We start from the raw sequence: 14666 nt of genomic DNA, 5'->3' as shown, positions 1-14666 counted from the left end.
TGATAGGCTATTTGTGTTTTGATCTCATTATCATATTGCAAAGGTTTGGTCAAAATATTTTTTTATTCGTAACAAAAACACAATTATGAGACCACGAATTAAAAGTACAAGTTTATAAGACACAGAACTATCAAACGTAGCTCAGTACGGACCTCATACGTGATTCTAAAAACTAGTAATATCCTTTTTAAATGTACATTATAGTACAGACCAGGAGATGGAGCTGCTGTACTGACGAACAATATCTGTTTGTCCTTGATTAGCAAATACCTTTGTAAAAATCGACTCATAAATAGTCAATAATCAAGTGCGGTACATACTTAAGGATAAGAAGTGCACGGTTCTAACTGTATTATTATTGGTAGGCCAATGCATCAAGGAACAGGCTGTTTTTACAGTCTGTTTTGACAGCGAACGAGTATTAAAGAAGTTACGCATAGTGTAGACAAATCAACATTTATTTTTATAGCCCTTTTTACACGCAAGCATGTCACAGAGGGCTTCACATACGCCCATAGAACTGCCCCTCAACCAACCTAAACCCTCAAGGACAATTATCAACAGCAACAAAACATATTTCGCACTGGGTCAGCAGCTGGCCCCAGCAGCTGGCCCCAAATACCAATCTACCCTTTTCACTCACTGTTTTCACTGTTCCATATAACATATACTACGGGTTCTTAAACCCGGACTCCTTCTCTGGAGCCTTGGACTCAGACTCCTTCTCTGGAGCCTTGAACCCGGACTCCTTCTCTGGAGCCTTGGACTCAGACTCCTTCTCTGGAGCCTTGAACCCGGACTCCTTCTCTGGAGCCTTGGACTCAGACTCCTTCTCTGGAGCCTTGAACCCGGACTCCTTCTCTGGAGCCTTGAACCCGGACTCCTTCTCTGGAGCCTTGGACTCAGACTCCTTCTCAGGAGACTTGGACTCAAACTCCTTCTCTGGAGCCTTAAACCCAGACTCCTTCTCTGGAGCCTTGAACTCAGATTCCTTCTCTGAAGCCTTGGACTCCTGCACTGGGACTGTACAACTCGACTTGGACTCAGAGGATGACGACCTGGTTGCAGCACTGGCACTAGAATGTTTTATTTTACAAAATTTTTGTAGCGACAGTCTTGACTTCCAACCAAGTGTTTTGACAAAGATGTATACACATCCAAACAGATCAGGGAATATCTGGATCAGGTCAACAGTGACTGCTTCTTTACCGCTGCATGCAAACAAAGGGGAAAACTCAATCAAGTTACACAGGCAGGTTGTGTGGGACAAGTGTGCTAGATGATGTGTTACTGTATTCATACATAGAACCCAAACCATGCAATACCAAAAGACACTCCCACAGTGGCGTGACCTCGCCAGCGATGCCTTAGCTTGTATTTAATATAATGAATTAATGCTCCAATATGACTTACTGGTGCGCCCAGAGATTACGATGGAAGCGTAATAATCCCAGCATATGCTGTGGGTAAAGCTTCGTCTTTTTCGTCTTCTGCCATTCTTCCACCTTCTTCACCAACTCAGTGGGCAGCTTAAACACAACATAACAGACACAAATGAATCTTCTGTCCATACACTGGGATAATCAGCCACTTGCTGTTTGCCTCACCTTAGTCTTCCACTCACTGAAGGACTGGCCTTTATCACATTGGGACATGACTTCAAGAAGTTTAGGATCTGCATTACGACAGTTCTCTGCCTCTGGCTGATTTCCGACCTCTTTCAGGTATTCTACCCTCCTTGAGAACAGAATTTACATATATATATATATTATATTTGTACTTACAGTACTTAAATACTTAATATATATTCCTGAAAATTTGTAAAAGCTATAAGAATTGTCTAAAAAGAATGGGAAATTTGTGTCTGGGCTCAACAAATGTGTCAGGAAAGAGTGCTGCTCACTTGTCTTTGTCCCAAAAGAAGGGATGTGCCAAGGCTTCTTCCACCGTGGGTCGCTGCTTTGGCTCCTCATTGATCATCCACTCAATGAGGTCTTTTGCCACCCTGTCGTCAACATGCTTCAGATTGTACTTTCCTTCATGAATGTTACACTCACAATAGATCCCTTCTCCAAATGGGTGGTGTCCACCTGACAGGATGTAATATATCAACATCCCAGCCACCTGGAAATAACACATTTAAAAAAAAACAAGCAATCAAGATACAGCTACTTATTGAAAATGTGACATCAAAGAAATGAACAGATGTTGGAACAACCTGGATATCAGTACTCTTCTTATATGCTGTGTTGTCGCTGTCATCTAAAGTTTCTCTGGCCTTCCAGCACTTTGTTCCTGCACTGCTCGTGCGAAGTGTTGTTTGTCCTTTTGGTAAACGTCGACTTATCCCAAAATCTGACAATCTTGCTTTGTCTGTGATGTCTAAAAACAAAACAGTACAAAACAAATAATTAAGAATAACATTAAAAGTACTAGCACAAAGAACAAAAGCTAACTGTTCTTTAGGGTTTTTCCATTTAAAAACAGAAAGATGCTTTGAGAAGATTACTGTTATCATGTTACTCATTTTATATGATGCAATAAATGTAATAGAGAGATCATTTAATCATCAACCATTATGTTTGGTCTTACCTATCAAAACATTCTGTGGCTTTATATCCCGATGTAGAATATTCTGTAGTGAGTGACAATGAAGCACTTCTAGACTATATAGTAACTCATGTGCAAATTTCTCCAGTACATTGGGTCGTTTGTTTGACATGTCATTCTTGATGTATTCTTCCAAGGTATATTCACAAAGTTGAAGAATAAGATAACCAAAGTTTATATCTTCTGCAAAGTCTACATATCTGACAATACAGGGATGGTCCAAATGTGGAAGATGTAAGAATCCTTTCTCATTCTTGAGAGCTTCATAGTTTGACTTGGACATTCTCTTAACAGCTACTTCTGTGCCATCTTCCCTGAGGCCCAGGAACACCTCTGTCCCATCACTTCCTTTTGCTATGCGATATTCTCCAGTATTCACATAAGTAAGGTTACCTACTTTAGTGACTTGCCTGTCATCCATGTGAGCTAATTTTTCCAACTTGGGCTTCCATCGTTTGCTGATTTCAACCCACTTCCGTGGTTGTGGTGTTTCGGAGGAGTGAAATGGCTCAGTACTCAGACTTGAAAGACCCGACTCTTCAACAGGAGTAGAGGAGGTGGAACAGACAGTGTTGTCTTCATCCTTCTCCTGGATTTCTGACTTCTTGCTCTTTTTTTTCTTCTTTTTTTTCTTCTTCTTTGGTTGTGGTTGATGACCATTTGAACCTTCACCTGTGTGTGTTGAATCTGTGACAGATGATCGGCTGAAGTATTCGCACAGCTCCTTCAGTTTGTCTTTAAGTGTTCCATCCATCGCCATTCCAGCACATGTGAGAAGTTCCTTTGGCACTGAACTTATTCCAAATGATGAAATGTCCCATTCACATGAACGCAGGTTTGCAAATATGCAGAAGGCATGTGTCTTAATGTCTGAGTCTTCTGACTTGACAAAAGGGGATATTTTCTTGCCTAACATGTCAAGGAGACATGAATCCCAGCCCTTTTTTACCATTGTCTTCTGGGTGATCACATACAGTACTCTCAGAACAAGTAGTTGCTCATTTTGAATTTTTGTGGAGAGAAGTTTGAGAAGTATTGGGACCATCTTAACTGCAACACCATCTGGAATCTCTTCCATGGTGCGGAAAGCTGTATCAAGAACTCTGACAACACTGAATTTTAAATTTTGTTTAGGAATTGTGTCAAAACGTTTGATTGTATCCTCAATATATACGTTTAGATTGTCAGATTCTTTCAGCCACATCATGCATTTTTCTCGGTACTCCTTCTGTATATTATCAGGCCCATTTATGCAAAATAAAATATCAATCATATTCAAGTGGGTTTGAGGGTTATCTTCAAGCAAATATTGGTTGAAGAGTGTGAAAACCTCTATTGTTTTTTTTTGTTGTACCGCTATTTCCATGTCTAAGTGATGCTTTAATTTGGAAACATCAATACTTAAGTCCCCAGCTAATGCCAAATTATGTATCATCTTATTCATATTTGTATTAAAAACATGACCATTTGGAAGAGACTCATGACACACTGTCACAAATGCTCCAGCTGTGATGAGGAGCTTCCCAATATCCTCTCGGTCATTTTTTGCAGCCATATGAAGTGGTGTAAACATTGGAGGATGACCATTGACATTAACACCATTCGGATCGGCTTTTGCATTGAGTAGTCTTCCTACTATCTCCACTGGAGCATTGTGCATAGAGGCATAATGCAGAGGTGTCAACCCGCGGGTTGATACTTGGTTCGGGTCAGCACCCTCCTTCAAAAGGAAAGAACAGACCTTCACATTGCTAGTTGCAACAGCAGCAATCAAGGGGGTTACATCATCATTCCACTCCATGCATGGGTACAGTCCATTTATGTTCTGATCTGTAATATTTTTCTTTAGCTTTTTGGTGTTTTTGTTTATGATGCATTGTATAAGAGGATTTGTTTGACTTTGGACTGTTGGCATCAGTGGCATCCAAAACTCTTGGATCATTGCCTAAACGTGGTACAGTTTCAATGGCTTATCTGTGGGAGATCAACATGGATGACAAGTGTCAGGTGACATGCCTCTGACATTAATAACTAAGGTAATCAGAATCAGAATGGGATTTATTCGCCATGAAAGTTTGCACAGACAAGGAATTTGCTTTGGCAGGAAGGTGCATAATAAACATATACCTAAAATTTAAATATGTGGACTATCTATACTAAGGGTACATAAACTAGCAGTACTAAGTGGGATTAGAATAGAATTAAATATACAATAATCTAAAGACAGGGTGTGTTCAGGTGACTGTAAAAGGAAACCTGCCAGGAAACGAAACTAGAAGCATTCACCCTATATGGGCACAAACCGAGTTATTGTAAGTCACATGACCCTCCTTTTGAATACTGTGTTGGCCAGTGTTCTCTGTGTTGCACCTAGCAACTAAGTAAACATAGGCAGGCTCCTTCATTCAAGTCACCTGTAGAACGCCATAAAGATGTCTTCTGAGTTGAGTATTGGTTGAAAATAAAAAGGTTCTAAGATTGACAGGTGGGTACAATCATTGCATGATGTAAGGTTGGAGACAACTTTACTTCGCATGCAACTTTACTTAACATGGGCAACAGTTAAATCTATTTCCTTCCTGTCAATGAAAGATAAATGGTTTGCAAAATTAAGATAATTTATTTTGCAAAATAAGGAACTTTCCACTGTGACTATTTCAGTACCACTAAGTGCTGATTCTATAATATGCTTATGTAGCCGAGGTGAATTGTAAACTCACTCCTCATTATAAAGACAGTCCACCAGCATAAAGATAACTTTTTGGTTGCGTAGCTGGTTAGTAGTCATGCTCATAGGTTGGAGGGCCCGACTTTGAAGCCCAGTGTGAGAGATCGAGAATAAGCAACACTGACAGGCGACTTGACAACCGCTGTTACACTTACATGTAGACAATTTGTAGAATTCAACTCTTGGACCCACTGACCATAACCACACTGCCACCTGATCCAGCCCATCCAACCATGGTGGAACCACTGCCGCAACCTACAGGCCTAGAAGTGGCGGCGTTGATGGATATACCTGTGATACCATCATACCTGTAGGTTCCACTTTACTTCCTTAAAGTTAGCTAGAAACCAGAGTTTTTTTAACACTACATATTTCTATTTCAAGACAACTGGTTCCAAATAAATGGAAAATGTATATCTTGCAGGGGCATAGGTTTCATTATAGAGACATTTTGAAAACACCAAATCTGCCCCCCCCCCCCTCCCACACACACACAGACTTTCTATCAAGAAACATGTTAAATAACAGCCTTATCTACAGTTATTGCTCGGCCCGCGATTCAAGCTGATGAAACCTTTTCAATGTTAACAACATAGATCACAGTTTATTGATAACAGTAGAGGTGCACTAGTGTACTCCTAGTAAGTACCCCAATGAGTATTGTTATGCAAATTGAATTTGCATAACAATTTGAAAGTCTAACCCATGTGGATGGGATGCGTGTGTGTGTGGATCATACTGAACATTGGGTGGGCAGCGCACTGGAGAGGATTCTAGGGTTAGACATCCAGTCCCCATGAGCAACCAAAACATAGTTGATCCCAGGTGTCACTAAATCCTGGTACACAGTGGATTAGCTCTATGTGTTACATTTACATTTAGTCATTTAGCAGACGCTCTTATCCAGAGCGACTTACAGTAAGTACATTGACATTCCCCCGAGGCAAGTAGGTTGAAGTGCCTTGCCCAAGGACACAACGTCAGTTTGCACGGCCGGGAATCGAACTGGCAACCTTCGGATTACTAGCCCGATTCCCTCACCGCTCAGCCACCTGACTCCCTGTTACTGTTTGGTTGATGGGCCTTCACCATTGCTGATATTGTCATTGCTGATTTTACCGGCAACATGAATGTGAGAGCATGACAATGATTCGAATCAAATACATGTTAAATGAACGATAGTTAACTTACTCTATCATGTGAATCTCAACCTGACATAACCGAAAGAACCAGCAGTTTTTATGTACAACACTGCCATCTGTTGCCTATTAAAGAGAACAGTCTCATTTAACTTTCAGCAAGCATTTATTGTAATTAATTTGTATAATGCAAACCGGAACAAATAAAAGCAAATACTATTATTTTTTATTACTTAATGTGTATTTATATTAATATATGCAATGTTGTTTTTTCCCGATGTGTCTAGGTAATGCATGGTCGATCTGTGTGCTCCTATGTGTGTGTATTCCTATGTGTGTGTGTTCCTGTGAATGTGTGTTCCTGTGTGTGTGTACCTGTGTTTGTGTGTGTGCTCCTATGTGTGAGTGTGTACCTATGTCATTTGTGTTCCTTTGTGTGTGTACTTGTGTGTACCTGTGTGTGTACCTGTGTGTGTGTGTGTGTACATAGGTGTGTATGTGTTTACCAATGTGTGTGTGTGTGCTGGCTCTCCTCACTGTGACTGGGGCTTGGTCTGCTCCAGCTTCTTCTTGACGCCGGCACACTTCAGGATGAGCTCGGCGTGCCGGCGCTTCAGCCTCTCCAGCCTCTCCTCCAGGCCGTCGGAGGCGTCCACCTTCTCCTCAAAGTCCCTCAGCAGGGTCTCGTTCCCCAGCAGGCCGCTGCGCTGCCGCAGCCGCAGGTTGTCCGTGCGGAGGCCGTCGCGGGCCTGCTTGGTCCTGGTGAGCACGTCCCGCCTGCAGGCCAACACTGCCTCCACGTCAGCCTGCTGGGCCCGCTTGGCCAGGTTCTCCGTCTGGACGAACTGGAGCTTCTCCTTCACATGGGTCAGAACCTGGTGGAACCAGTGGAACAGTTGAGCACAGCATAGAGAAGAGTCAAAAACCACAAGGACATAGAATAGAGAGTATTAGAGTAGAGAAGAGTAGCGTAAATAATAAATAAATGGGGAGACAATATTTTTGGACACAGTGCACATTAGCCTTGCTCAAAGACTCCATTGCAACCACTCGTCTAAGGTATCAAACCTGGCTTTCCCAAATGAAAACCTTCAACCAGTTTGTGGCCACCAACAACATACCTGCACCGTGTTGGTGATCTTCTTGCGCAGCTTCAGCAGCTCCTCGTTGCGCTCCTCGATCTTCTCGTTGTACGTCTGGTTCTCGATCTTCAGCTGCTCGAAGTCGATGAGGTGGAGCCCTTCGGCCAGCTCCTCCTTGGCGCGCAGCGTGGCCTCGTACTTCTTGGTCTTGTTCTTCAGCTTGATGTTCTCCAGGCGCACGCGCACCAGCTCGTTCTCCCGCCGCTGCTCGGCCGCCTGGATCTGCTCCACCTCCGCCTGCGCCGCCTGCTTCCCCAGACGCCGGCTCAGGGCCGCCACGGCGACGTCGCGCTTCAACACCATGACGCTTTGCCACTCGCTCTCCACCTGAAAACCACATTGGTGATTAAATATTCCTTTCGTTATTAATGAACACCTGCTATTGTGCCTTGCTGAAGGACCCAAAGATGAGTTAAGTGGGAACTAAAAACAGACAACACATAGGCCGCACACACCCGCAGAGCAAGTCAAAGCCTGTCTTTAAATTCAAACCTAGTAACTCGACCTGTAGTTTGCCAGATGCTCTCTTCCCTCTAATCCATTCTAACCATTTTGTTACACTGAACCATCTGGGAAGTTGTCCTTGGAAACTGTTTGGAAAAGGGCAGGCACTTAAATACACAAAAATACAGCAGATGATTGTATGAACCATCTGTCTATTACTGTGACTATCACAGGTGATAGACCTACTTCATCCATATCCATAGGCCATTGATTGTTCCAAACCACTGTGGTTCGGCCACAAACTAATAACGTGGGGCTTGGCATGAGGGATTCTCGATTGGCAGTGAATCTCACAAATCAAGTTGTCTCTCAAGGTCAAATCCATTCTAACCTGAATCAGCTTTTCTTGGACCTGCAGCCTCAAGTCCTCCGCCTGCAACCGCCCCGCCTCAGAGTCACGCTGGTGCTGCAACTTGAGGTCTGCCATCATGGCCATGTACTTCTGGTAACGCTGCTCCTGGTCCAACGCAGCCTTCTCCTTCTGTGTATCGTCCCCGGTTTTCTTCCGGATGTACTCCACCAGCTTCATCTGCAGCTGGCTGTCCAGCTGGCTCAGCTTCTCGTTCTCCATCTGGAGCTCGTGGAGAAGGTTCACTTGCTCCTTGTAGTTGATCCTCGGGCCTGCCTCCTCAGCCGGAGGGGGCCGCTCTTCTATCTTCTCACTTTGCGGCTCCGGGCTGCAGCTCCCGCTCTTCGGCGTCCCTAGTTCCAACAGCACAGGGCTGTGGTCGCTGTTGTCGTCTTGCTCCACCTCAAGGATGACGCTCCCGTCACGGGAGAGGGGTTCCCCGTTGAGGTCTGTCGCCTCTGGGCCGTCGCCCTCGTCGAACGCCACGCTGGCGGGCTGGTCGGTTACCGTGGGCGCCTCGTCTCCGGCGTCCTCTCCGGGCTCAGGTGTGTCTCCTCCTGCCACACCTGTCTCAGCCAGGGCCTCCGTTGACGTGGCTTCATCAACCTCTCCTGTTTTCTGATCCAGGGCATTTTCAGCATTGGCATTAAGAGAAGGAGATTGGCCCTTTTCTGATGTCTCATTAGCTTGTGTTTCCTGGACTGGCTCGTCATTATTCAAGTCTGTGTTTTCAACTCCAAGGCTTAGGTCACTTTCACTTTGCTCTGGCTGTTCATCCATGGAACTGCTTGTTATCTAATCTTTTCGAGTTTTAAATGAGTCAATCTCAATGAGTAAATCTAGTCCTATTGAACACTATATGTAAAGCCTCTCATTAAATTCTTGATATTTTTAGTATTTTGTATAATAAAACACGGTGACGAAAGCCTACGGCTAACTTCGAAACAGTCTGTAATGTTCGTCAATGAAAACCATCGGTGTTATGAGTTGTCCTGGAAACTGGTGTGTAAGCCAATCACAACCGTTTGCGAATGGGTCATTAATATTAATGAGACGCAGTACTCTGACCGGAGATACACCAGTACGCATGCCCCCCTCCAGCGGCTGTGCTGCTTCCAACAACAACCAGGATTCAGCAACATGGCCGATCTAGGGAAGAAGTACTGTGTGAACTGTCTTGCAGATGTTACAAATCTGCGGCTTCGATGCAATGACTGTCCGGACATCGAATTATGTCCGGAGTGCTTCTCAGCGGGTGCAGAAATTGGTAATCATCGGCGATGGCACAGTTATCAGCATGTCGACGGCGGGCGCTTTCCCCTTTGGGGTCCCGAAGCGGAGGGAGGATGGACTAGCAGGGAAGAGCAGTCGCTACTCGATGCGATCGAGCAATATGGATTTGGAAACTGGGTATTTCACTTTTACCGATATCTTAAAAACCTACAATTGCAAAGTGTGTGCTATTATTGTGGATACGCTAAAGTTTCCTTCCTAAAACGTTGCATAATGAACCCGGAAACGAACCGGGGCTGCAACTTTACAAACTAACAGGACTACCGTCCCAGTTGAGTTTGCAAGAGTTGATAACATCGATATCAGAACTGCACGCTTGCTGCATTTAAGACAGCAAGGAAGCTTGGCTATTTTAATTATGCGTGCAATGAATGCAAAATAAAATGTGAAGTTTAATATTTATTCATACAATAATATAAGGGCCTAACCCACTTAACGTTTCATTGACGTGTAGCATGTAGCCTAACTGTGTTGTTGTATGTTATGTCCCTTCCAACATGTTGGTGTATGTGTATTTCTCTCCAGGAGGATATGGCGACCAACGTGGTGGCGTCCCGGACACCCCAGGAAGTAATGGACCACTATGTCAACATGTACATCCACGGTAACCTGGGCAAAGCCTGCATCCCAGACAGCATCCCCAACCGGGTGACGGACCACACCTGCCCCAGCGGTGGGCCCCTGTCTCCCAGCCTCACCACCCCGCTGCCCCCCCTGGACGTCACTCTGGCCGAGCAGCAGCAGCTGGGCTACATGCCCCTCCGTGACGACTACGAGATCGAGTACGACCAGGAGGCTGAGAAGCTGATCAGTGGGCTGTCGGTGAATTACGACGACGAAGACGTCGAGATCGAGATGAAGCGTGCCCACGTCGACATGTACGTCCGCAAGCTCCGGGAGAGACAGCGCCGCAAGAACATCGCTCGGGACTACAACCTTGTGCCCGTCTTCCTGGGCCGCGACAAGAAGGAGAAGGAGAAGGACAAGCCGGGGATTACGGGGGTTGTAGGCGGCGGAGGAGTGGCCGCGGGAGCCGCGGGGACTGTGGGTGGCACGGCGGCCTCCACGGTCCCCGTGGTAACGGCAGGGTCAGGGGCGGTGCCGAACACGCCCAAGCGCAAGATCACCAAGGAGGAGAAGGAGCAGCGCGTACGCCTGCGGGCACTGTGCCAGTTCATGGCCCAGCGAGAGTTCGAAGACTTCTTCGACAACATGCACAAGGAGCGTGTGCTGCGGGCGAAGGTCCGCGAGCTGCAGCGCTACCGCCGCAACGGCATCACGCGCCTGGAGGAGTCCACAGAATACGAAGCTTCGCGCCACAAACGGGAGAAGCGCAAGGAGAACAAGAGCGTGACCACTTCCAAGCGAGGCGGGGGGGCCAGCGGGGGGCTCGGCGCTGGGGCCGGGCTGGGAGGGGGGCTGGGGGCGCTCGGAGGAGGAGGTGGCGGGGCAGGAGGCGTGGGCGGCAGCATTAAGGAGGAAGGCAAAGATGGCGAGTTTGCGGCCATTGAGAATCTTCCGGGCTTCGAGCTGCTGTCAGACCGGGAGAAGGTACTGTGTAACTCGCTCAACCTCAGCCCCACGCGCTACCTGACCGTCAAGACTATCATCATCAAAGACCACCTCCAGAAACGCCAGGGCATCCCCTCTAAGAGCAGGCTGCCCAGCTACCTCGACAAGGTCCTCAAGAAACGCATCCTCAGCTTCCTCACGGAGAGTGGCTGGATATCTCGGGATACATCATAACAATCCACTGACATTAACTCTTGTTCTGTGATTGGTTACCGTGTGGCGTTTCTTTCCAGGCGGACCAAACTACCCGATTCTATTGCCTTTTAATCTAATCTTGTCCAACGTCCTTCACAGAACGTTTTTGTGCATATGTATATTTAAAAGAAAATAGTGATTTCCCCTGACTAAAGTTTTTTGAATACCCTTTACAAGAGTGACGGAACAAATGTAGGCTCTATTTTTGCATTTGAATCGTAAGAGTCCATAGTATAGTTATATTTGTATGGCCAAGGTTGGCAGTACAGTGTTTCAGCTTAACAGAAGAGACACAAACAAAAATGACACTGTGTTTTAATACATACAAGGTCTACTTACAGGTTGAGAAAAGCTTTCTGAAAGCTGTCTTTTGAGTAGATTCTAAACAGCAATACAATCACTGTTCCTGAAGGAGAGGGCATAGTAGCTTTTTTCAAGAAGAAAGGAAGACTAAGCTCACGGATCAGTATTTGGCAGCTATCAGCCCACCACTTATTTGTCCAGATCAGTCCCCGTACCTGTACAGTACATACAGCTGGAAATATGGCAAGGACTAGTTTAACTGTGCCATTTCCATGACACATAGGATGTAACCAAACTACCTTTGAGTCTCCCATTCACTTCTCATTTGCTCAACTTGATTATGTTCTCTATCATTAACCTTTCCCTGTAGAAAGCAAAAGAGATGCTCTCTCGTTTACATGGTGATGAACCCTAGATGCAAATCTGAAATGTTTCCTCCTTGCCAAACAAGCATGTCTTTTTTACTGTTTTCTAACTCCTATTAGAGGTTACAGTACATTTACCTGCCTTTTGGTTTCAGTGTTATTTGAAAACAGCATTGGTCTGCTTGAACAAATGTTAGTTGATGAAAGGAACGTGCTGGGAATGACTGTTCTGTTATTGCCTGCTGCTTCCTGTTTGGTTTAGTTTGCTTGTCGTATGAGTGGTGTTTTTGTTAGCTATTTGAATTGTCAACGACTAACTATCTTTCTGTCAAGTTTTAAAAATAGTTTTTTTTGTTGCATGTTCATTAACACAGTATCAGTTACTTGGCTGTATTATATGGCATTTCAATGAGAAATTTGAAGTGTTTCTTGGAGGAAAGGGTAGACTGACAGTGTAGAGGGGTTCAGCAGAAATGTCATCATACGAATGGAAAACCATAGGTATAGTCAGGTTCTCCTGATAACCTTTGTGTCCTTGATGTACAGACAACACCTATAAACATATGTTTGAAAACTAGGATGTGTATGTGGGTTGGTTGAATGGAAACAATTTTAGGTGTGGTGACCTTGATCTTGTGCTGATAGTGAACACAAAATACCTCAAAAGCAGGTAAAAATATTGGACTACCAAATGTTTAAATTCTTTTGGAACATAAAAAATAAGAATGCTACCTCTAATTCAACTCCTGTCCAAAACTGCCTTATTTACAGTTGAGCATAGATCTCCTTATTTATTTTACAAGCAGAACAAGTCTTGTTGCTGTGCAGACCATAGTGGCAGCTCTTCTAATTCCTTCTCACTTTCCTCCACTGAGGGCTCTCTGTGACTGGATCAGTGAGGAGCTCCGTTTAAATGTAAATTTAAGTTCTTGAATGGGCGTCTGTTGACAGGGAGGAGCGAGGGCACGGAACTGGGACATGGGCCAAGAAAGAGAGGATGGAAGTAACAGTGTGTTCTTAGGCCTTCACTTTATTAATGGCTGCAGTCTTTACAAGTCATGCTTCTTCACAATTAAGAGGGTTTGTTTCCAATTAAGGGTCATGTCCTAACAGTCCCATTCCTTCATGTTATAGAGGAGACCTTGGTAAAATAATTTGTTTCTTGTTAGTTAGTTCTTCAGAAAACACTTTGGTCCAGTGGTTTATCTTTCTCAAACTGACAGCCCCAGAGTTTTGAGAAAAAGGTAAAATATAAAACAAATGTTTTGAAGGCTGACAAGATTTGTCCCTCTGGGAAATACTCCATGGTGAAGGGGTCAAGGGTATGGTCAGTGTGGCCTAGATTATGTTAGAACAGCCCAGTAAGTTGACTGCCAGCTCCTATTACATCTGTTTGTGTTCTTCTGCCTACAATAACTAGACTGATTCGGAAATAAACAATGATCTTCTCTCCTTTTGATTATTTCATCCAAAGTCTACCATTTCTCGTACATACTTTTTCTAAAGAATGGCTTGCATGCTTGCGTTGTACTATTCAGGGTATGCCATCTTGTGCCAAACTACTTCACCACCTGCATGGCACAGACCTGATGACTGAAGAGTTAAAGAGTTCTACGCTCTCAAAGTTAAACTTTTGCTTTCCATTAATAGTTACTTCTACATAGCGCATTCTTGACTTTTTAATGCAGAAGTGATCTCTAGTTTGCTGTTTGCTTGTCTGTGTTATTCATTTCTGTTCACTTCAGATATCCAGCTATATTTTCAGGTTATTTGTCATAATTTTCTTTAGTTCTAAACTGTCAACATACTGGAATGTGTGTTTGTGTTTTTGTTTGCATGTGTTTTCCAAGTGTTTTGAAAATGGCTTGCAAATGGTGTGTAACTGACAAAATATCTAAATTGACTATGTTTTTAGATTTTACTTTTACATGGGGGAAGGGGAATTTCTATATTTTATTTCAGTGGGAAATATTGCTTAAAATATTTTACCAAATGTAAATACTCTTTGTAAGATAAATCAAAAGGAACATATAAAAACTGACCTGTGAAATGTACAGTATTTTATTTCAAGAACATTTTTTTTTTTACTTTTGTAATAAAAACATTGAAAGACTAGCAAGAAGCATTCTAAAAGCCTTAGGTGTTCTCTCAAAAGCAGCATGTTGTTAAGCTGTTCATGTATATCAGTCGTATGCTTAGGAATCAAACCATGTTAAGAAGTGGGTAGTCAACTGTTAAAAGGCTTATTGTTTTCCCATTTTGTAGTTGCACAAGACATGGTGTGAATTAATGTTCTGTAATAAAGTGCTATACTTTTTAATTTCAAGCCTCCAGATCATATTTATCGGCATGTAATGAGTTGAGGTGCTTCATATTCGTATAAGAACATCTCAATTCTAGTTACATCGTTAGTGGATGTGTCAAGATGTACAACAGTAATATGAAACAGACCAAGACCAATAGTCG

The 14666-nt window shown here is 44.0% G+C and overlaps 3 protein-coding genes across 3 annotated transcripts; 1 reads left to right on the top strand and 2 right to left on the bottom strand.

Annotated features, from left to right (window-relative positions):
* Positions 1 to 667: 667 nt before the first annotated feature.
* Positions 668 to 4459, bottom strand: LOC136967780 (uncharacterized). Its single transcript, XM_067261712.1, has 6 exons — positions 2593 to 4459; positions 2219 to 2382; positions 1904 to 2124; positions 1608 to 1737; positions 1414 to 1529; positions 668 to 1211 (listed from the first exon to the last, which is right to left on the bottom strand). The coding sequence occupies exons 1-6, from the start codon at positions 4409 to 4411 to the stop codon at positions 671 to 673; spliced, it is 2991 nt and encodes a 996-aa protein (XP_067117813.1). The 5' UTR covers positions 4412 to 4459; the 3' UTR covers positions 668 to 670.
* A 2287-nt stretch (positions 4460 to 6746) lies between these two features.
* Positions 6747 to 9330, bottom strand: cfap184 (cilia and flagella associated protein 184). Its single transcript, XM_067261491.1, has 3 exons — positions 8455 to 9330; positions 7599 to 7946; positions 6747 to 7352 (listed from the first exon to the last, which is right to left on the bottom strand). Exons 1-3 carry the CDS (start codon positions 9250 to 9252, stop codon positions 7011 to 7013), a joined length of 1488 nt encoding a protein of 495 aa, XP_067117592.1. The 5' UTR covers positions 9253 to 9330; the 3' UTR covers positions 6747 to 7010.
* A 255-nt stretch (positions 9331 to 9585) lies between these two features.
* On the top strand, positions 9586 to 14609 carry tada2b (transcriptional adaptor 2B). The gene is made up of 2 exons (XM_067261492.1): positions 9586 to 9882; positions 10291 to 14609. The coding sequence occupies exons 1-2, from the start codon at positions 9613 to 9615 to the stop codon at positions 11509 to 11511; spliced, it is 1491 nt and encodes a 496-aa protein (XP_067117593.1). The 5' UTR covers positions 9586 to 9612; the 3' UTR covers positions 11512 to 14609.
* Positions 14610 to 14666: the final 57 nt, after the last annotated feature.

The sequence above is a fragment of the Osmerus mordax genome, chromosome 23 (genome assembly GCF_038355195.1).
Source record: "Osmerus mordax isolate fOsmMor3 chromosome 23, fOsmMor3.pri, whole genome shotgun sequence".
Classification (NCBI taxonomy): Eukaryota; Metazoa; Chordata; class Actinopteri; order Osmeriformes; family Osmeridae; genus Osmerus; species Osmerus mordax.
The sequence above is the reverse complement of the archived record's forward strand: the minus strand, read 5'-3'. Positions and strand labels throughout refer to the sequence as shown.